Source organism: Haliotis cracherodii, unplaced genomic scaffold (assembly GCF_022045235.1).
Source record: "Haliotis cracherodii isolate W230 unplaced genomic scaffold, xgHalCrac1.p SCAF_20, whole genome shotgun sequence".
Classification (NCBI taxonomy): domain Eukaryota; kingdom Metazoa; phylum Mollusca; class Gastropoda; order Lepetellida; family Haliotidae; genus Haliotis; species Haliotis cracherodii.
In genome coordinates, this window is record NW_027266276.1 from 15,855,814 (window position 1) to 15,879,517 (window position 23,704).

General features: G+C 42.8%; 1 protein-coding gene across 1 annotated transcript in view; it reads left to right on the forward strand.

Annotated features, from left to right (window-relative positions):
* The window catches only part of LOC139470361 (dynein heavy chain domain-containing protein 1-like), a 187,601-nt gene that overhangs the window by 69,922 nt on the left and 93,975 nt on the right, over positions 1-23,704 (forward strand). Inside the window, exons 45-65 of the mRNA XM_071252756.1 lie at positions 87-224; positions 557-674; positions 865-1,136; positions 1,902-2,105; positions 2,573-2,605; positions 6,223-6,435; positions 7,730-8,006; positions 8,602-8,767; positions 9,678-9,919; positions 10,450-10,621; positions 10,735-10,921; positions 11,848-11,946; positions 12,305-12,515; positions 14,188-14,319; positions 15,276-15,454; positions 15,689-15,875; positions 17,592-17,792; positions 18,007-18,122; positions 20,654-20,999; positions 21,386-21,532; positions 22,954-23,046. Of these exons, the coding sequence (XP_071108857.1) occupies positions 87-224; positions 557-674; positions 865-1,136; positions 1,902-2,105; positions 2,573-2,605; positions 6,223-6,435; positions 7,730-8,006; positions 8,602-8,767; positions 9,678-9,919; positions 10,450-10,621; positions 10,735-10,921; positions 11,848-11,946; positions 12,305-12,515; positions 14,188-14,319; positions 15,276-15,454; positions 15,689-15,875; positions 17,592-17,792; positions 18,007-18,122; positions 20,654-20,999; positions 21,386-21,532; positions 22,954-23,046 (3,733 nt within the window). The remainder of the gene's footprint in view (positions 1-86; positions 225-556; positions 675-864; positions 1,137-1,901; positions 2,106-2,572; positions 2,606-6,222; positions 6,436-7,729; positions 8,007-8,601; positions 8,768-9,677; positions 9,920-10,449; positions 10,622-10,734; positions 10,922-11,847; positions 11,947-12,304; positions 12,516-14,187; positions 14,320-15,275; positions 15,455-15,688; positions 15,876-17,591; positions 17,793-18,006; positions 18,123-20,653; positions 21,000-21,385; positions 21,533-22,953; positions 23,047-23,704) is intronic.

Here is a 23,704-nt window from a genome sequence, read left to right on the forward strand (position 1 = left end):
TTAAGTTGGCTGAATAAAGGGTTGGGGGTGGCGGGAGATGTGCATCCCTGGAGAGTAGTATTGATGATGTCTCACTGTTGTTACAGGCACTGATGCGGCCTTGTGCTCTCGTCATCCCAGACACTCAGCAGATCATAGAGGTCACTCTGTGTTGCCATGGTTATGAGGAGTTCAAGACCTGTGCTCAGAAGATGATGCTGTTCCTGAAGCTAATGAAGATTCAGGTAAGACTGGGTGGACAGCATCTCTTTGGTGTTACAGCTATGTCTTACAACTCTTTGTCATGTATATGTAAAAAGTAACTTGAATTTGTTTTTATTCATCACTAAAGCTGGCAATCTGATGGACAGTCTGCTTTTGTGTTGTGTTGTGACACTACGTTAGTCAGACTGAAGGGGATGTCATCTTTTTAACAATGAACAAATATATTGCTTCATCTGCTCAATAAATTTGCCGATGATTATAATTATTGCATTAACTAACAGGCTAGACCAGTGTGTCTGTAGAAATAGCTTGCTGAGATTATATTGCAAGAGGAACCTGCTTCTCTGTGCAGTTGCCAAGACAGTTGGAGTACAACCTGTGTTTGAGGGAGGTGAAGAAGATTCTGATGGTTGCTGTTGCTAGGATACGGGACAAGAAGTTCCTCCATGAAGCCCCCGGACAAGAGTCAGGTATAGTGGAAACCATGAAAATTGAACGATGGGATATCTTGATTTGTGAAGTACAGTGATTCATGATAATCAAGAGAGTATTTCATGACGTTTGTCTTTTGTCAGTTAAACATTGTATTACAATTTGAAGAAGGAGAACATTTGGTTCAACTTGTTCAATATTGTGTGAGGAAATGTTTGATACTTCTAGAGAATGACTGGAAGCCCAGTGCAGCGGAACAGGATGGGAAGCTGGCAGAGGAACACTCCATAGTGTATGCCATCAGAGAAGTCGTTGAGTCTCGCATACAGGATGGAGACGACCGAGCACAGTTTTATGGCCTCCTGCGCGACGTGTTCCCGGTGACAGCCACTGCCCAGATAGATGGCACATACATGCCACATGACCCCAGACTGATCAGTGCCATCAGGGAACAGTTGAAGGAGGTCAACATGAAGGAGAATGAAGAACTCATCACCAAGGTGAGCAGAGATCCCCAGATCCTGCCCCTCCACACAGCCCTATGGCTGAATATACACCCTGTTCATGAGATCTGTCCTACTCCCCAGATCCTGCCCCTCCACACAGCCCTGGAGCTGAATACATTCCCCTGTTCATGAGATCTGTCCAGCTCCACACAGCCCTGGAGCTGAATATTCCCCTGTTCATGAGATCTGTCCTACTCCCAGATCCTGCCCCTCCACACAGCCCTGGAGCTGAATACATTCCCCTGTTCATGAGATCTGTCCTACTCCCCAGATCCTGCCCCTCCACACAGCCCTGGAGCTGAATACATTCCCCTGTTCATGAGATCTGTCCTACTCCCCAGATCCTGCCCCTCCACACAGCCCTATGGCTGAATATACACCCTGTTCATGAGATCTGTCCTACTCCCCAGATCCTGCCCCTCCACACAGCCCTGGAGCTGAATACATTCCCCTGTTCATGAGATCTGTCCTACTCCCCAGATCCTGCAGCTCCAGACAGCCCTGGAGCTGAATACATTCCCCTGTTCATGAGATCTGTCCTACTCCCCAGATCCTGCAGCTCCACACAGCCCTGGAGCTGAATACATTCCCCTGTTCATGAGATCTGTCCTACTCCCCAGATCTTGCCCCTCCACACAGCCCTGGAGCTGAATACATTCCCCTGTTCATGAGATCTGTCCTACTCCCCAGATCCTGCAGCTCCACACAGCCCTGGAGCTGAATATACACCCTGTTCATGAGATCTGTCCTACTCCCCAGATCCTGCAGCTCCACACAGCCCTGGAGCTGAAGCAACCTGTGATTCTCACTGGACAGGCGGGGAGCGGAAAGTCCACATGTTCCACCATGCTGGCCCGGGCCATCAACTTCCTCAACTACAAGCTGTTTGCCCCTGACCACTCCAAGGATGAGCTCACCACTGACAGAGATCTCGTCTTCCAGTACAAGACCCAGAAGCTGCAGGTAAAGACTTGTCAGGAGCAGGGTGACAGAGTGAATGTTCAGCAATGGCAGTCTTCAGATAATATAGTAGTGGCAAACCAGTGGTTGATAGTATGAACAACCATCTATGCCATAAGGGTAAAATGTCATGGGAACAGAGGGATGTCATGGTATATAATAGATTATATGTTTGTTATTTAAGGCCACACTCAGCAATATAGCAGCTATATGACAGCGAGCTGTAAATAATTGGTTGACATCATCAGCATCGACCTATGCAATTGGGATGCTATAACATGCATCAACCGAGTCACCGAGTCTGACCACCTGATCCTGTTAGTATCATCTTATGGCCATGTGCAGCATGGATTGTAGCAGATCAGTTCTGAACCTGAATGATTTTGGAAATGATGAAAGGTTGTGTGAGGTCTGTGTGTGGTACCTGAAGTATGACACTGCTTACCTACTACAACTACCTCTCTATCTAGGATGGTGAGGAGGTCGATGAACTGGAAGAGGAAGTAAGTATTTGTTGTGGTCACTGCTTGATATTGCGTATTAGGTAGTGTCCTAACTATCTAGAATATAGACCGGTAGATTAATATCCATATACAGCCATGGTAGACTCAGTCCTTCATAGCTGTTCCACAAAACTATCTAGCCTCAATGACTTCAACATCGACTTTTTTTTAATATTTATTTTTTACTTTTCCCTGTATACCAGCGTGATCTATTTACTTCTTTCTCCCACTGCACAAAGATCTGAGGTCATCCTATCACATCAGAATGACCTTTTGTCAATAGTAGCCAACCAGAAAGCAGCTTTCTGGAGCTCTACGACACTTATTTCAAATTTTTATCTGCCACTCCAGACTACGCTTTGGAAAATAATCTGACAACTTTATAAATTGAAAAAAAGAATATTCTGGAATGTCTACAAGATGGCCGACTCAAGCAGAATCAGTGCAAACCACACAACATTATGGAGGGAAATTCCAGATGTGTGAGGAAGGAACAGTGGCCCAGGGGGACGCCAGAAACACAATAGTGATTTGGGGGTCAGCATTTCAAGAAAAATACCATGTTGTTTGTCATAAACTTTCTCCAGTTAATTTCAGGTGCACGGTAAATCTATAAACTGACTATACCATTTACAGGATATACAGTTACCATGGTTACTTTGTTCTGGAATCCTTCAACGACACATTTACATTTGTGACAGATGAGGATATTCACCTCTTTAGTGTTTGTAGGAATACGTTTCTCAATAACATATTGTTGTGTCCATGTTTGATGAGAAACGGTGCTTTAAGAAGTACACTTTTCCAAGCTGTCATTGATGAAAGTTCCCCTAGTGTTTGTTGTCTGTCTCAGTGTCAGTGTCTGTATCAGCATGTTGTGTTGTAGGCTAGCATGCAGTACAGGCTGATGTGTTGTAGGCTAGCATGCAGTACAGGCTGATGTGTTGTAGGCCAGCATGCAGTACAGGCTGATGTGTTGTAGGCTAGCATGCAGTACAGGCTGATGTGTTGTAGGCCAGCATGCAGTACAGGCTGATGTGTTGTAGGCCAGCATGCAGTACAGGCTGATGTGTTGTAGGCTAGCATGCAGTACAGGCTGATGTGTTGTAGGCCAGCATGCAGTACAGGCTGATGTGTTGTAGGCCAGCATGCAGTACAGGCTGATGTGTTGTAGGCCAGCATGCAGTACAGGCTGATGTGTTGTAGGCCAGCATGCAGTACAGGCTGATGTGTTGTAGGCCAGCATGCAGTACAGGCTGATGTGTTGTAGGCCAGCATGCAGTACAGGCTGATGTGTTGTAGGCCAGCATGCAGTACAGGCTGATGTGTTGTAGGCCAGCATGCAGTACAGGCTGATGTGTTGTAGGCCAGCATGCAGTACAGGCTGATGTGTTGTAGGCTAGCATGCAGTACAGGCTGATGTGTTGTAGGCCAGCATGCAGTACAGGCTGATGTGTTGTAGGCTAGCATGCAGTACAGGCTGATGTGTTGTAGGCCAGCATGCAGTACAGGCTGATGTGGATATTGTCTGTAGTGTCAAGTGTTTCTGTATGTCAGTCTGTTATACCAGGTTGTAGTTTAGTAAAAACATATTACCTTCACAAATGGAAAAGAATTAGGAGCAAGTTATCAGACTTAGGACACCCTCTCCTTGGTATTTCCATATATTATTTACATATGTACAAAAGATGACGTGGGAAGACAAGAGAATAAGGAATGATCATGACGAGAATAGAAAGAAACAAATACAGAAGAAAAGAGATAAATTAGACAAAGCGTTTGGTCTGATTGACGTAAGATTGCACTCCCTTAAATACATTCCGTATTCAACGTAATAAGCGCCCACGGCGATATTTGCTAATATATTAGCCAGTAAACAATCCCAATTAGCACCCCTTCCAATTGATTAATGTACACAGGACTTATTTATTCATGTATAATACGCACTTGTGTGTTATATGCACCCTTATTTATGGGCAATTAAATTCTGGAAAAATATATCTGTCTTATATAAACATTTCAGGCTGTCAGCATAAACCCCAAAATTTACGATCTTTCAACTGTTTTTTTTTCACCAAAATAATGTTCTAATAAGAGCCCCTTATTTCTAATTTTGAGAGCATCCTGGGTGCTTCTTACGTAATACGTAATATGGGTGATATAAGGTATATATCATGACTTGTTGATAGGTCTGCATTTCTCTCCAGCAAAAGGTTGTAACATGTCAGTGGAGTCATCCATACACCTGGCCTATTTTCATATTTCTTTTCTTATATTTAGAATATTTTATATCAAGTTCAAGCACAAGGTGTCCTCCAAATGCTAGAGTTTGTTATGCTTCCAACCTAGAGTCAGTGTCCAGTGTCATACATGCAGCATGGTATGTTTAGGATTTGGGTACAGTCTTCTTTCAGAACCATTGTTTATGTTTTAAGGGGCCTGTGTGTTTTGCCCTATCTATGTTCCCCACCCATCCAGCCCTTATAAAGAATGACCAGGCCCTAACATTAAACACAGATTGACAGGGCATTGGGGGAGCTTGATTTTACCAGTACAGTTTATTGTCATTGTTTCATGAGAAAATGAATGACCTATCATTTACATAGTGTATGATATATATCCTATATTAAACTAGTACTGCCTCCCTAACATATAGCCTAGATGTTTAGTTGCTTCAGTATATTTTGCTTGTTTTGTTTTACGATATATTTTGCTGTTTCTGCTTTTGTTCATGCAAGATAAGACTGGTGTGTCTGTAATCTTGTGGGGCATATCCAACACATGTCCACATATTCATCTGTTGTAACTCTTTTCCGCTGATTTTTTCATATTTTTTTCAGAATTTGAAATGAACACAAGCTGTTATGTTATGATCATGACAATCATCTCTCTGGATATTGCTGTGTATAAATAAGACAATATTAATCTTGATATAAGATATAAGTTTTGTAACTTGATTGTGTTGTGAGTCAAGTCATGTGACGGTTGAACCAAGATGTGATGGCTCAACTTTATCATTTGATTGTTTTACCAAATCACATGACTACATGACACTGCCATGTGACTGTCAGACACTGGTATGGGACATGTGACTGTCAGACACTGGTATGGGACATGTGACTGTCAGACACTGGAATGGGACATATGACTGTCAGACATTGGTATGGGACATGTGACTGTCAAACACTGGTATGGGACATGTGACTGTCAGACACTGCTTTTGGACATGTTACTGTCAGACACTGCTATTGGACATGTGACTGTCAGACACTAGTATCGGACATGTGACTGTCAGACACTGGTATGGGACATTTGACTGTCAGACACTGGTATGGGACATGTGACTGTCAGACACTGGTATGGGACATGTGACTGTCAGACACTGGTATGGGACATGTGACTGTCAAACACTGGTATGGGACATGTGACTGTCAAACACTGGTATGAGACATGTGACTGTCAGACACTGGAATGGGACTTGTGACTATCAGACACTGACATGACACTGTTCAACACTTAATCAAGACATGCAATTTGAACATGTGTCATGTGGTGTGAATCAAACGATGTAACTGTTGAAGTGAGTGTTTAATCTCCTCTAACCATCAATCTTACAGTTTCTCCAGAACATTGATGAGGATCTCAAGCAGAAGAAGACCAAGGGTTCCCATAAGATGCGACTGCTGCATATGAACCTGTTGGCCACCAAAGAAATCTTTGATGATGTGAAGCGAGTCAACCAAGAGGAGAAGGAGAAGATGATGGACTGTGCCAAGTTCCCCAAAGTGGACCTCATCCGCCTTCTCCCGACTGTCATGCCGCCTAGTGAGGTGAGATGGAATCAGCAGCTCTCCAGCCATGAGGCATCCACCTGACACCACTGCTGGCTCTGCCCAGTAGCACATGGCTGCATTTCAACTTGGTCATGGCTTGGATACAGTTTTAGATCTCTCTTCTCTCCCTAGGGTATTCAACAGCTGCAGCCAGTATGCAGGCCCTAAAAGCTAACAGTCATGTTCCCATTACTACTTCATTGCTATACCATATACTGGTGAACACACTTTCTGACAGTTTCTCTCTTGTCAAGCTTGTTGCCACTGTCTACCTTGCAGTACAACCAGCAGCCAGTTGTGTTAAATGAGAAACTAGTCTGCCACTTGGAGTCAAGCTTGTTGCCTCTGTCTACCTTGCAGTACAACCAGCAGCCAGTTGTGTTAAATGAGAAACAAGGCTGCCACTTGGAGTCAAGCTTGTTGCCTCTGTCTACCTTGCAGTACAACCAGCAGCCAGTTGTGTTAAATGAGAAACTAGGCTGCCACTTGGAGTCAAGCTTGTTGCCTCTGTCTACCTTGCAGTACAACCAGCAGCCAGTTGTGTTAAATGAGAAACAAGGCTGCCACTTGGAGTCAAGCTTGTTGCCTCTGTCTACCTTGCAGTACAACCAGCAGCCAGTTGTGTTAAATGAGAAACTAGTCTGCCACTTGGAGTCAAGCTTGTTGCCTCTGTCTACCTTGCAGTACAACCAGCAGCCAGTTGTGTTAAATGAGAAACAAGGCTGCCACTTGGAGTCAAGCTTGTTGCCTCTGTCTACCTTGCAGTACAACCAGCAGCCAGTTGTGTTAAATGAGAAACTAGGCTGCCACTTGGAGTCAAGCTTGTTGCCTCTGTCTACCTTGCAGTACAACCAGCAGCCAGTTGTGTTAAATGAGAAACTAGGCTGCCACTTGGAGTCAAGCTTGTTGCCTCTGTCTACCTTGCAGTTAGGGTACAACCAGCAGTTAGTTGTGTTAAATGAGAAACTAGGCCTGTGGCCACTATCAATGAATGGATTAAAATGTTTAATGTTATTCTACCCACTTGTTTCTGAGCTATGTTTCTACAAATACTGTTTTCTTGGACATGTACTTCCAGCTAACAAACACATAACTGGGAATCACCATTGAAAGGCATGCAATTAATCTTTTATCAGGAAACTGTTTATTTCACAATATCTCAAAGACATTGTTGCTACTCTTGAAAGTTGTTTATTGAGATGGTTTGGATTTAGCAAGTCACTTTGATCTGATATGTCAGGTTCTCCTGTGCATCATTTGTCAGGTTTTTAAAAAGCTTGTTCTCTTCCAGATGTTTGGACATTTTGAGAATGGCCTGTGGCATGGGGGCATCATGTCCAAGATTGCCAGTGACTCTTACGCCATGTCGCTGGCTGTGCGAGCCTACATCGATGCCCAGAAGGTGGCGGAGAAGCGTCATCGGCATCAGACAGAGTTGCCGTCTGTTCTGCTGCGCTGGTTGGTGATGGATGGGGACCTGGATGCTGTGTGGGCAGATGGACTCAAGACACTACTGGACGAGGAACACAAACTGTCTGTGGCCAATGGAGAGCAGGTCAAGTTGAGAGGTGAGTAGCTGGCAACCGCCATTGGGATTCTGGGACAGAATGGATTGTACTTAATGCAGGTAGCAGCCGACCCACCTGAGAAATGAGTGGTTACAATGCAGAGTATTGGGTGACATTGTGCTCTGATGTTCATCCTTGCTTGTATCAACAACTGGTTTGCCTGCCCAAGTGTGTTTGGTTGGGTGTCATTGTACTCTGATGTTCATCCTTGCTTGTATCAACAACTGGTTTGTCTGCCCAAGACGGGTTGCAGCAATATGGGGGAATATTCATGTATATGTATTCTTGTCACTGTAACTGAACATTTCATTATTGGAAACCCTTCTGTGGGACCCTGCTTTTTCTGTTTTGGGGAAAACATGTCCATGTAAAATGAAGATATTGTATTATAAATGATATTAATAAATGTTACAGCTTTAATTGACACTGGTGTATTAATCAAATTTCTTAACAGTAAATTGTAAACAACAACTCCAGAGCAGGGAAAGATTGGTAAATCATGTTGCTTCAATGGCTGGACATTAGGGGCAATCTCATTTAAAAGTTTATCTTGTATCTTGTAAGTCCTTGATACAACTTCTTTGTACAACTTCAGACACAACTGCTTTCATCTTCGAGAGCCCAAGCCTGGTAGAGGCATCTCCTGGAGCGATCGCTAGGTGCACAGTTGTTCATTGTGCCCCTGTCACTGTGTCCTGGGAGGGTCTCATACACCAGTGGAAGCAGACGGCCAAAACTAAATGGGTTCTCACATCAGCATGGTGAGTTCAATGTCATGTTAGTTTTACCTGTATCTGGGAAACATGACTTGTGCCGATGCAGGGCTCTGTGTGTACAGTGTCATCAGACACTACATCCTGGAATCACATCAGTTCTAGGTCTCGTGTAAAGTGTTACATTGGTGCATATGAATATTTATATTTTATAGTTTACATCTTTTATCTTGGATAGGTTGAAATATAAATATATTTGTGTACCTCAATATTGTTTTATTCAATTTGCCATGAAGTTTGTTTGGGTCGGCTTTGAGGGCAAAAATAATTACTGACACTTGGTGTGTGGAATGCCTTGTATTCTTAACGTGTATGTGTATGTAAGGTTGCAGTGGCCTGAGACTACATACAACACATTCAATCAATTACTACTTTAAAAGTTAATTGTTACTTTGATTTTGTATCAATTTTTAGTTGTATCCTTTTATTTGTCTACAGCATCCATTTTAGAGGGGTTCAGAAAACTATTTATATTATCCATGTGTTATGGGTTTTCAGACAAAGGAACTTACATAGTTTTCTTGCTTGTCACAAGAACAACCGTAAAACATCTCATTCTCTTATAAAAGACAACTTTATCTAAAATAACCAGGCCATTATGTGAGTATTTACAATGCCTGTGTTCCTCCACCCTCGTTATAGTGGGAGTACTCGCGATAAACATGGCTGTTCGAAAATGTATGAAGTCACAAAACATATGATCCGACAATATATTTTCTCAAAGTGGCTTTTGGCTCCATGCTCTTGAATCAGTAAACAAAAATATCAAGATAGTGACTCAGCCAGTATAAACAATTTATTTGATTTGTACACATTTTTGTCACGTTTAATGAATAGACCCTGTTCTGTAAATGTTTATTCAGCTGTCATGTTACAAATTATTGCTTCTTCTCCACAGCATGAAAATCCTTGATGACCTTGTAAAGGATGTGTTCCCACCCACTGTGAAGTTCCTGGCCAGTGAGTGCTGTCCTGCCCTGCTTACTGACGTCGGGGTGGAGAAGGTGCGAGCCAATCAGGTGGTGCCCGGTATCCAGGAAGTCACCATGTTCCTCAACATGCTGAAAGCGCTGTTTGACAAGATGTTCCTCCGAGAAGAGCTGGACCGCCGCGTCCAGGCAGAACTAAAGGAAGAGGATGGTATGTGTGGCATCACTGCTAGGTCTCACTCTTCAAGCCCACCTGCCCAGTGACATAGGTGTTGTTATACAAAACAATCTTAGCGCTACATATGTTGTAAGTCTATGTGAAGGTAAGAGAGTTACGATCCCTTTTGCGCAAAGATTGCTTTGTACAACAGCACCAGAGCTCTATCACAACTTCCATACCTAGACATTGACTTCCAATAGTCTTTGTCCTAAATCTACACTACAATATAGCCAGGTACCGTTTAGAAACAATATTCTTATGACACTTTAAATCCTATTATGTATATGTGCTACTCACATCATATTCCCACGTCGCTATATAAGTGCAATAATCTTGGACGCGACGTTAAACCCCATTTCACCTCACCTCACCTCACATCATATTCCAAATATGGTCATAATTATTCTCTTCCAATTAGCAGACCTAAATTCTTGGGCATCAATCAGAGATTGTTATCAGTGCTACACCGTGACAGACACTTGTACCTGTTCAGTATTATACATTTTGGTGCGTATTTGCAGAGCATCAGGGCGGCACCAAGAGCTCACTAGGTGGCGCTCCATCCCGGCAAATGGCAAGTCGGATGACCAGCAGCTCCCACATCGAGGTCCTCATCCCTGGCTACACCACCATCGTCAAGGGCATGTTCGCCTTTGCCTACATCTGGTCTTTTGGGGGATCTCTGCATGATAGGTAGGTCTAGTAGCTCTTTCTGTCTGCAGCATAGGCATTGAATACGTGTGTTGTAGTCAGGTGCATTAAAGGGAATACTAAGGAGGTTATGTTCCCTCTCTTGTCCTGTTTAGATTCCGCGAACGATTCAGCAAGTTTGCCCATGATGTGCTTTACCGAGCTTCCCACCCAGTCCGATTGCCTGTGTGGGGTCAGGTGTTTGACTACTGTCTGGAAGAGACAAGTGGGACCTTCACACGCTGGGGGCAGAGACAGCAAGAGAAGGTTCGGAGCCTGGGAGGGTTCGTCTTCACACCAGAGGTCAGTACGTCTGCAGAAATCAGTACCTCTGCAGAAATATTTGTACTCTGTGAACAGTGGGACATGTGATAGTGTTTTTATTTATTTGTGTATTTTATTTCAGATAAGACAAACAAATGGTGGTAAAGCCTCACAAGGTTGGACAGTAACAATCTGTCTATGGTTGAATATTACAGTGAACCCTCCACTGCTTTATTTGTTGAAGACATTGCAACTTGGTGCAGACGGAGGTCTGGACACTTTGGTCCATAGCACATCCTGCTTGTATCAAGGAATATAACTCAACTGGATTTGTAATGGCTGTTGAAAACTTGCTGTAATGTGTCTAGTCATGTGTCAATGATCAATGAAACTCATAATCTTCACTGGTAGTATTGAGTGAATCTGATGTGCACTTACATATGCACATTAAGTCAGTCTGATGTGCACATACATATGCACACTGAGTGAATCCGATGTGCACTTACAAATGCACTCTAGGTAAATCTGATGTGCACATACATATGCACACTAGGTAAATCTGATGTGCACATACATATGCACACTAAGTCAATCTGATGTGCACTTACAAATGCACTCTAGGTAAATCTGATGTGCACATACATATGCACACTAGGTAAATCTGATGTGCACATACATATGCACATTAGGTAAATCTGATGTGCACTTACATATGGACACTAAGTCAATCTGATGTGCACTTACATATGCACACTAGGCAAATCTGATGTGCACTTACATATGCACACTAGGTAAATCTGATGTGCACTTACATATGTCAAGCTGTCCATGTACTTCAATGGTATATTGCCCGATGACACAATTGCGGAATACATTGATTACAAAATGTCAATAGTTATTACTTCTAATATGTAATTCCTTGCCTCTGATTATAGTTGTGAGTGACATAAAGCTGTCTGTGTTAGGTGGATCGCTACAACTACCTCCTGGAGCTGTTCGTGTCGGCCCACCTCCCCGTCCTGCTGACTGGTGTTGCCGGAGTGGGCAAGACAGCACTCATCAAGGTATGGAGTGAAGTCAGTTACACAGATTGTCTGCACCTGTCTCCTGTGTTGGACAGGCTCAGTGTGTGTGAGATGACTACTCTACAGCTCATTTTGGACTCGTCGTTGGTGGAAATTAAGACCTCTTTTTCTGATTACTTGGTTTGCAGATTAGATTTGCCATATAAATGTTGAAACCTGTGTTTGTTTCTCATTGTGGACCCTATTGTTGGGAAGACTGAATAAAGAAACCATACAATGACTGGCAGAAGAGTTTAACAGTGCATTGATGTAGCAATTATTATATATACCGATACATAAGGGTTTTCTACACTTTGTGGATCTTCTTGCAAATCACAAGTATTAATGTTGTTTGCAGCACCTGGTCCTACCGAAGCAGACGTCAACAACGGCCATGATGTCACGTGGGATGACGTCTGCCATCTTCCAGGACATGATGGTGGACCACATCGTGCAGCTGAAGAACAAGGCCATGGATGTGGTGGGGGCGCCCGGGTCACTGCAGGCCGCGGACAGACAGAGGCATCTCTTCTTTGTGGATGACCTCAACATGGCACAGAGGATAGGCTGTAGGTTCATTGTGTTGTCACAATATTGTGTCCCTTCTCAACATGGCACAGAGGATAGGCTGTAGGTTCATTGTGTTGTCACAATATTGTAGCCCTTCTCAACATGGCACAGATGATAGGCTGTAGGTTCATTGTGTTGTCACAATATTGTAGCCCTTCTCAACATGGCACAGAGGATAGGCTGTAGGTTCATTGTGTTGTCACAATATTGTGTCCCTTCTCAACATGGCACAGAGGATAGGCTGTAGGATCTTTGTGTTGTCACAATATTGTGTCCCTTCTCAACATGGCACAGAGGATAGGCTGTAGGTTCATTGTGTTGTCACAATATTGTGTCCCTTCTCAACATGGCACAGAGGATAGGCTGTAGGTTCATTGTGTTGTCACAATGTTGTTTCCCTTCTCAACATGGCACAGAGGATAGGCTGTAGGATCTTTGTGTTGTCACAATATTGTGTCCCTTCTCAACATGGCACAGAGGATAGGCTGTAGGTTCATTGTGTTGTCACAATATTGTAGCCCTTCTCAACATGGCACAGAGGATAGGCTGTAGGTTCATTGTGTTGTCACAATATTGTGTCCCTTCTCAACATGGCACAGAGGATAGGCTGTAGGTTCATTGTGTTGTCACAATATTGTGTCCCTTCTCAACATGGCACAGAGGATAGGCTGTAGGATCTTTGTGTTGTCACAATATTGTGTCCCTTCTCAATATGGCACAGAGGATAGGCTGTAGGTTCATTGTGTTGTCACAATATTGTTTCCCTTCTCAACATGGCACAGAGGATAGGCTGTAGGTTCTTTGTGTTGTCACAATATTGTATCCCTTCTCAACATGGCACAGAGGATAGGCTGTAGGTTCATTGTGTTGTCACAATATTGTTTCCCTTCTCAACATGGCACAGAGGATAGGCTGTAGGATCTTTGTGTTGTCACAATATTGTGTCCCTTCTCAACATGGCACAGAGGATAGGCTGTAAGTTCTTTGTGTTGTCACAATATTGTAGCCCTTCTCAACATGGCACAGAGGATAGGCTGTAGGTTCATTGTGTTGTCACAGTATTGTGTCCCTTCTCAACATGGCACAGAGGATAGGCTGTAGGTTCATTGTGTTGTCACAATATTGTAGCCCTTCTCAACATGGCACAGAGGACAGGCTGTAGGTTCATTGTGTTGTCACAATATTGTGTCCCTTCTCAACATGGCACAGATGATAGGCTGTAAGTTCATTGTGTTGTCACAATATATTGTCCCTTCTCAACATGGCACAGAGGATAGGCTGTTAGTTCTTTGTGTTGTCACAATATCGTTTCCCTTCTCCACTCTAAGTAGAGCATCACCCAGCTTATCAATTCAATTCTTACCAGTAAGGATTGGGACTGTTCATCATGAATAAAGGGTACGGGAATGAATGGTGGTTATTGGAATGGATGTTTGTGGGAAAAAGTCTCGCTCTTGCCGTGCCTAACATTGATTTGATTGTTCATACTGTTGTGATTGACTCTACATACCTACGTCACCAATACTATATATTTTGCACAGTTCCTTTTAACATCTGTTACATACAATACACTCAGGTAGCCAGTTAACTTATTCATTATTTATTACACAAGATAGCATGCTTCCATTTGACCGCTATTCTTGTCACCATGGTAAATGTTGTTGTGTACAGCCTACCAGCCCCCACTTGAGGTGCTGCGACAGATCCTGACGACTGGCGGCGTGTACGACAGACAGAGACAGCGCTTCCAGGGCATGGAGGAGGCGACATTCGTGGCAGCCTGCACCACACCCTCATCTCCTGGTAAGGCCTAACAAAAATATAGCTTCTGTTGCTTCTGCTTTCATAGACTTATTTCTTGGTTTACAGATTTTTGTGTGTCGAAGAATAGAAAGTCATTTCAGATTTTTTTTCTGTTATTCAAAAACATATCTGAATTTATTACGTCTCAAAGTGAGATTGACCAATCAGAGTGCAGAACGAAAAACAACACATTAGCCTGTATACATCAGTAAAAATCCAAGATGGATGTTACTGACCTAATATGAGACCGTATACAGCCATTTTGGATTTTCCAACTAATAATATTGCCATGTGTTTAATGAATTGTTTGTAAAGTCGTCATTTATATTTACTTGGTCTACACATATTTGGCAGAATAAGAAAATATATCTTTCCAGAATTAGTTCTTGTCACTTTTTTTAAGTAGCTTATGCAGATCCATAAACCTAAAGTATAGCATTAACACAAGTATTCTGTGGACATTTTGAGTGTACATCAGATATAGTTATCTCTTGGCTCTTGGCTTATATTTATTTGCTTATTTCGGATTTGTGCATAACTATGATACAATTACACTCTTTTACACACAAATATCTTTTGGTCTTTGCAGAGAACCTTTCTTACATGGTGTGTTAGCTTTATGATCAAGTTAAGGCGGATTCATATACATGTGACTAATTTTTATGAAAATGCATGGAAGATACAGTGAAAGAGGAAAGTCAATCTTTTGAAGATGATTACATGGTCAAGGCAGATTTCAACTCGAGGTCAAGGCACTCCTCTTGTCTAGTCTTAAGTGTTGGTATATTTTGGACTGTCCTCACGAATGTGATTCACTTGTGGTTACACTGTACATGTGCACATTCCAGAAGTTCCCAGTTAGCTTTTGGTTTCTGTTCTCCACTGCCAGTACAGACTCATGAGAAATATTTCCTGTATACGTACATGTTTGCCCATCTCTCTGTGTTAAACCTCAGGTACAGGTCTGGGACATGCATGTTATGTGATGTCATCTCGATTGACGCGACTGTTCATCAACCTGTGCGTGTTTTGTCCGTCGATGGAGAACCTAGTTACGATCTACTCTCGGCAGTTACAGCCCTGGCTAGAGGAGTTCCCGACCTATACTGTGGAGCACCACTATGAGTTCGGACAGGTAGGTCAGATGTATCACTCAGTGGGTTAGTGATGTTGTAGGGACTCCATGCTAGAGCTGACTAAAATGGGGTTGATGGTGTCTGTACTTTGGCTGACAGGGTGGGTCCTTGAGCATGTTATGAACCACTAGTTTGACTGGCACAGATTAGTGAGAGGATGATGTGTGATGGCTTAATATTGCTGACTGAATCCTTCTTCTTCTTCTGCTGTAAGATTATTTGACTTTCCCCAGGCAATGATTGTTGGTCTGGTGGAGCTGTATCAGTCAGTCCGAGACAAGCTTCGACCGACTCCTGCACATGCCCACTACGTCTTCTCTCTTCACGACATTTCGCGTGTTGTGCAGGGCATCCTGCTTATGTCACCACGGTCACGGATCAGGAAACTTCGCACCAAGAAGAAGGACAAGGAAGAAAGCAGTAGGTTTCAAAATGTTGCATGTTAACCATGACCCAGAGAACGTAGGGTGTAACAATGTAGGATGTTAACAGTGACCCAGAGAACATAGTGTGTAACAATGTAGCATGTAAACAATGACCCAGAGAACATAATGTGTAACAATGTAGGATGTTAACTATGAAACAGAGAACATAGTGTGTAACAATGTAGGATGTTAACCATGAAACAGAGAACATAGTGTGTAACAATGTAAGATGTTATCAATGACCCAGAGAACACAGTGTGTAACAATGTAGGATGTTAACAATGACCAAGAGAACATAATGTGTAACAATGTAGGATGTTAACCATGAAACAGAGAACATAGTGTGTAACAATGTAGCATGTTAACAATGACCCAGAGAACATAGTGTGTAACAATGTAGAATGTTAACAATGACCCAGAGAACATAATGTGTAACAATGTAGGATGTTAACCATGACCCAGAGAACATAGTGTGTAACAATGTAGGATGTTAACAATGACCCAGAGAACATAGTGTGTAACAATGTAGGATGTTAACCATGACCCAGAGAACATAGTTTGTAACAATGTAGCATGTAAAGAATGACCCAGAGAACATAGTGTGTAACAATGTAGGATGTTAACCATGACCCAGAGAACATAGTTTGTAACAATGTAGCATGTAAACAATGACCCAGAGAACATAGTGTGTAACAATGTAGGATGTTAACCATGAAACAGAGAACATAGTGTGTAACAATGTAGGATGTTAACCATGACCCAGAGAACATAGTGTGTAACAATGTAGGATGTTAACAATGACCCAGAGAACATAATGTGTAACCATGACCCTGAGAACATAGTGTGTAACAATGTAGCATGTTAACAATGACCCAGAGAACATAGTGTGTAACAATGTAGGATGTTAACCATGACCCAGAGAACATAATGTGTAACAATGTAGCATGTTAACCATGACCCAGAGAACATAGTGTGTAACAATGTAGCATGTTAACCATGACCCAGAGAACATAATGTGTAACAATTTAGGATGTTTACCATGTAATAGGGAACATAGTGTGTAACAATGTAGCATGTTAACAATGACCCAGAGAACATAGTGTGTAACAATGTAGGATGTTAACAATGACCCAGAGAACATAGTGTGTAACAATGTAGGATGTTAACAATGACCCAGAGAACATAGTGTGTAACAATGTAGGATGTTAACCATGTAATAGGGAACATAGTGTGTAACAATGTAGCATGTTAACAATGACCCAGAGAATATAGTGCGTAACAATGTAGGATGTTAACCATGAAACAGAGAACATAGTGTGTAACAATGTAGGATGTTAACCATGAAACAGAGAACATAGTGTGTAACAATGTAGGATGTTAACCATGAAACAGAGAACATAATGTGTAACAATGTAGGATGTTAACCATGAACAAGTGAACATAGTGTGCAACACTGTAGTATGTTAACTTTTACTTAGAGATGAGGATGTGAAAAAAGTTTTTTTTTATGCTAACCCTGATAAACTAGTGTGTTATGTGTCCTATGTCCTCTGCTGTTTGTACTAATGCTTACAATGAAGTTGCAACCCAACAATCGCCAACATCCTCAACTTGTTTGTGTTCCTTCTGATACACAGCTCAGTTTTAAGGTGGTCTCAGTATATCTCTCAAATGTTGAAACACATCTGATACCGAAACATGATGATTTCAGAGTCGAAGACTGCTGCAGGTCAGCAGACATCATTTGATTCCAGCCAGTCGTACACTGTCAGCCAAAGCAGCCTGGCCGGTGGTGGACGGGGGGAACAGATTGCCACACTCACCCCCGCTGCCCCCATGATGAAGGTCATCGCACAGCTCTGGTGTCATGAATGTTGTCGCACATTTTCTGACAGACTTATATCATCAGAGGGTAGGTGGTTGTGATGTGTATGAGAATCATATTGACATCTGTTATGTTGCTGATCCTGAAACTATATCCTAAAATTGTGTGGCAGTAGAGATTAAACAGTTTTGTAACATACGCTCCCTTTATTAAATTGAGGAGTGCACATGTATGATGTTAACTTTTGTCCCTTTTCCTGTACCCAACCTTGTTGAGTAATCCCATGTTATGTGTGTGCCAGACCAGCTGTGGTTCTCCAGGACCCTGGAGGAGGCGGTGGTGAAGCACTTCTGTAGCCCCCGGGACAGCCCTGCCACTGAGATGGCAGCCATCACAGAGGAAACCCAGTCTCAGTTTGTGAGTGCCAGAATATCATGACTGTTGAACAGCCTTCCAGCACGAGTGGCTTGCCGTGAGATGTCCGGCTCTGTGCCTGGACTGATTGCGTGTCATCACAAAGCTGTGGATCACTGCTCATGTTTCCTGTTACGAGCCTGATCTTCTCTAAGTTATCAGGCCTCAAAGTTTAAATTTTTACCAAGTAGCCATATGGCTACAAGTATTTTTTTCCAGTTAGCCAGTGGTAAAATCAAAAGGTCAAGCCTATATTGTAGGTAGCCAAAAGCATTTGAAATCATCTTTATCAACTAACTATCATAATATGTACAAGTTACAGCACTAGTCATGAAATTGTATATTAGTGGAAACTGTACTTGATTTTTGTTATTTGTAACTTGAACAATGATGTAATTTATGTTACTAGATTATATATATCCTCGCTTATCCATTGAGAATTGTCAACTAAAATGAAGTACTAATTACATCAATTTTTATGTATTTTGGTTCATTGTCAACTTTAGAAGGAATTATTTGCGAGTACAATTATTAGCAAACATATTTTCCAATATCAGGTGTTATTTATTTTTGTGTCTACAGATGTGTAGCAATAGAATTTAGTCAAGATATTTTTCTAGGTAGTCATTTGGCTACCTCTGAATTTTAGACAGTAGACAAACTGAAATTTAGGTCGCATTGGCTACCATTTTAGTCGCAACTTTGAGGCCTGGTTATATAAAGGTAGCCATGTTAAAGCTGGAATATTGCTGACTGTGGCCCAAAACAACATTCACTTCCTTATTTTCTTAAACACTCTATAAATGTAACAAGTCTGTATATGTGTATGGAACATTTTTAATTTTAGTTTTGTTGATTTCAAAATGTCAAAATCCACATGCAAGTGTCAGAAACAAGTGGACAAAATCTGTCAGTTATCTCTATCATTACCAGTAGTAGTAATAGTGGTAGTATTCACCACTCCAGGGGTGATCTACTCCAGTAGTAGTAATAGTGGTAGTATTCACCACTCCAGGGGCGATCTACTCCAGTAGTAGTAATAGTGGTAGTATTCATCACTCCAGGGGCGATCTACTCCAGTAGTAGTAATAGTGGTAGTATTCACCACTCCAGGGGTGATCTACTCCAGTAGTAGTAATAGTGGTAGTATTCATCACTCCAGGGGCGATCTAATCCAGTAGTAGTAATAGTGGTAGTATTCACCACTCCAGGGGTGATCTACTCCAGTAGTAGTAATAGTGGTAGTATTCATCACTCCAGGGGTGATCTACTCCAGTAGTAGTAATAGTGGTAGTATTCACCACTCCAGGGGTGATCTACTCCAGTAGTAGTAACAGGGGTAGTATTCACCACTCCAGGGGTGATCTACTCCAGTAGTAGTAATAGTGGTAGTATTCACCACTCCAGGGGCGATCTAATCCAGTAGTAGTAATAGTGGTAGTATTCATCACTCCAGGGGTGATCTACTCCAGTAGTAGTAATAGTGGTAGTATTCACCACTCCAGGGGTGATCTACTCCAGTAGTAGTAACAGGGGTAGTATTCACCACTCCAGGGGTGATCTACTCCAGTAGTAGTAATAGTGGTAGTATTCATCACTCCAGGGGTGATCTACTCCAGTAGTAGTAATAGTGGTAGTATTCATCACTCCAGGGGCGATCTAATCCAGTAGTAGTAATAGGGGTAGTATTCACCACTCCAGGGGCGATCTACTCCAGTAGTAGTAATAGTGGTAGTATTCATCACTCCAGGGGCGATCTACTCCAGTAGTAGTAACAGGGGTAGTATTCATCACTCCAGGGGTGATCTACTCCAGTAGTAGTAATAGTGGTAGTATTCATCACTCCAGGGGCGATCTAATCCAGTAGTAGTAATAGGGGTAGTATTCACCACTCCAGGGGCGATCTACTCCAGTAGTAGTAATAGTGGTAGTATTCACCACTCCAGGGGTGATCTACTCCAGTAGTAGTAACAGGGGTAGTATTCACCACTCCAGGGGTGATCTACTCCAGTAGTAGTAATAGTGGTAGTATTCACCACTCCAGGGGCGATCTAATCCAGTAGTAGTAATAGTGGTAGTATTCATCACTCCAGGGGTGATCTACTCCAGTAGTAGTAATAGTGGTAGTATTCACCACTCCAGGGGTGATCTACTCCAGTAGTAGTAACAGGGGTAGTATTCACCACTCCAGGGGTGATCTACTCCAGTAGTAGTAATAGTGGTAGTATTCACCACTCCAGGGGCGATCTAATCCAGTAGTAGTAATAGGGGTAGTATTCACCACTCCAGGGGTGATCTACTCCAGTAGTAGTAATAGTGGTAGTATTCACCACTCCAGGGGCGATCTAATCCAGTAGTAGTAATAGGGGTAGTATTCACCACTCCAGGGGCGATCTACTCCCGTAGTAGTAATAGTGGTAGTATTCACCACTCCAGGGGTGATCTACTCCAGTAGTAGTAATAGGGGTAGTATTCACCAGTCCAGGGGCAATCTACTCCCGTAGTAGTAATAGTGGTAGTATTCACCACTCCAGGGGCGATCTACTCCGACAAAAAGAGGTCCTCACTGCACACCTCCACCTGGAACGCCTTCTGACATTGATGATGACCTTGACCCCTATGACGATGAGTCTGGGGATAAGGTTATGATGGGTGTGGACAACACAGGGGAAGATGGGATATCAATGACCAGCATGAGCCTAGGCAGTCAGGTGCAGCAGCAGTCATCCTCCGAGTCACCATCACGAGGATACCGAGGTCAAGGCCAGTCATCCGAGTCCCCCCAGACGGACTCTACCAGCCAGACAAACTCTTCTGCGCGTGACACATCCATGGATGTGACAACTGAACTCGAGACAACACAAACTCACACAGATGGTGGTAAGATAAATATGCTTAAACACATCTAATAGATCTGTAATATTTATGAATATGCCATATTGGAGAAAACATCTCAGTATCATATTGTCTTGCGTATCGTACATCACTGTGTTTAATGGACTTCATTCAGCCCAGCAAATACAACCTTGTAGCATACAATGTGCGCTCCACAACTTCACAGTGATTTTCTTGTTTTCTTAGTGTTGGCTGAGGCAGAAAAAGTGAACCAAGTTAGTCATAATGTCAGTGTAACTGTACAGTTTGTGACATACAGGGATACTTGCCACAGCAATTTACTGCTATATTTATATGTTGTTGTTTTTCATGTTTATAACTTATCAACCATATTGCAGGAAATAGTGTCGTATTCCACCGGCTTGTTGCAGGGGAGGTAACTGAGACAGAGACAGCAGGTGAGGTTGATCACGGCAGCGCGGAGCATGACGAGGTGACAGACGACTCCGACAACACGGAAGACAGCACTGAGGAGTCGGACATGTCAGATGAGACTAGCACATATGGCACGCCATCAGGTCAGTGTACAGGACTGTTGCTGAAGTGTCGCTCGGCCCTGGTCAATTGCCCCTCCTAGCTTGTCATTCAAACACCACTTTGACTCCTAACTCATATATGACGATGATAACTTGTTGAGCTACAACCATCGGACTGAAACTATGAACACCAGCGACATCCTCCACATCACATAAATAATGACTGATGAAAATGGTATTGGAACCCCAGAAACACCCTTCTATGATAGACTTGAGGGAGCAGTTGCTATGAAGAGCCATAGTCGACGCAACTGCTCTAATTTCAGGCGTGTTGTTGGCCTTGGGAGGGTCTAAACTGGTGGCCGCCTGAAGAATAATTGATTAATTGAAAGACTGTCCTGGGAGTTGATTCTTGGCAATGAAAATCCACCGCAGTTCAAAGAGCGTCATGCTCAAAACAGACCTGAGTGACTTCTAAGGCATTGAGTTCGCTGACCCACACCGTTGTAGCCAGTGCCAAGAGAAAAAGCGTTTTCTTAGTAAGGTCATAAAATGATGATGAATGTAGGGGCTCAAACGGAGCCTTCCAGAGTACCTGTGTATAAGCACATTCAGATCCAAGAGCGGGGAACTGACCTTGGCTTTCTGATCTTCTTATCGAAAAGAATGCAGCAGATCTTGTAATTCCAGTGTTTGTCACTCTGCGGTCTTTTGGAATGGCTAGTACAAAATTGATGGAATTGATGATATTGTTGAATCCTTGAGGCGACAATTACAGCGGAGGAAGAGTAAATATTCAGCCAAGAATTAAGGGGAAGTAGATGTGGGATCCTGCCGCTCGTCCATGCAGAAGGATTGAAAGGATCGCCATTTGTCATGGTAAAGACCCCTCGTGGAAGGTCAGTGAGCCAATGCTATGGCCTTGGCAGCCCATGATGAATGGCCCTTGGTGCCGAGAGCTCTCTGCAGATGTACCAAGCGTGCAAATGTAATCTGTCGGGGAGCCAGGCAGGGTGACCTGAGGTGGGTAGAGCATTATTTTTGGCCAACCCGGAAGCTTGTTTCTTGCTAGATCTCTGAAGTCGACAAACCAACTCCTCGCTGGCCACCAGGGTGCAACCAAAATCAGAATTAGGTTCCGAGTGTGCTTGAGAACTGGCGGCGTAAAAGCATACGTTTTTAGTCCTTCCGAGGGAATGCTGAGGGCATTGACAGCTACTGTTTGAGGATCTGAAACCAGGGAGATGTAGGTTAGCAGTTGAAAGTTCTGGCTGGTGGCAAATAGGTCTATGTTGGAGGACTCGATCTGCTGACAGATCATGTCAAATGCTTCGGAGTGTAGCTTCCATTCTGTCCATTCATAGTCCCTCTTTCATAGCTAGATAAGTGAGATGTTTCGACATGTTCAGTGTAGGAGGAGTGCTCCTGTATCTGTCTAACTGTTACTGTTTGTCCTTCTACAGATGTTGGGGAGCTGGTGTCGAAGGGCAAAGTTCCGGGTCTGAGACTGACAGCAGCTCAGCGACGGGCCAGCAGAGACTCGTCCTTCACATCAGGTACGTGATCATGTGACATTGTGTACCTGTATCTCAACATGTACCTCTAACACTGTGTATCCAGCCTCAGCACTAACTCAATCACATGTGTGTCCCCAGGAATCACAGAAACGTTAACTTTGTAGGAGTGTACAGTGGTGTCAAATCTTGTAAAGATAGCAGCAATTGTTTCCAGTAGTAAATTTCCAAAAATATAAAACCTCAGAGTGTAACAAATCCATGAGAGGCTGTTGACTGATTTAAGTATAAATGAATAAAGTAAAAAACAAATATCTAAGAATGGTCTCATGAAAATATTCTTAATATTCCTTTAGTTTGTATTTTATACTGGTGGTCAGTCAGCATAAAGTACATATGACAATATATATAAGCAGTCAACATGGATCTTTCTAAAGCAGTTTTCATGATAGATATACATACACTTGATGAACATTTTGCCCCAGCAATGTTCTTCATAAATAAGGATCGAGCTCATATTTTTAGTTAACACTTTTATTTCGAGTGGATGGTTTATGACATTATTCTCAAGTCAAGCCTGACAACTATTTCAATATTTGCCTCCTGTGGCTGGCAAAGCACATCCATTAAAAATACCTGAATAAATAGACAAGAAGATGTTGTAAGGATTCCACTGGGGAGGCAGTGAACAAAGCCCCCG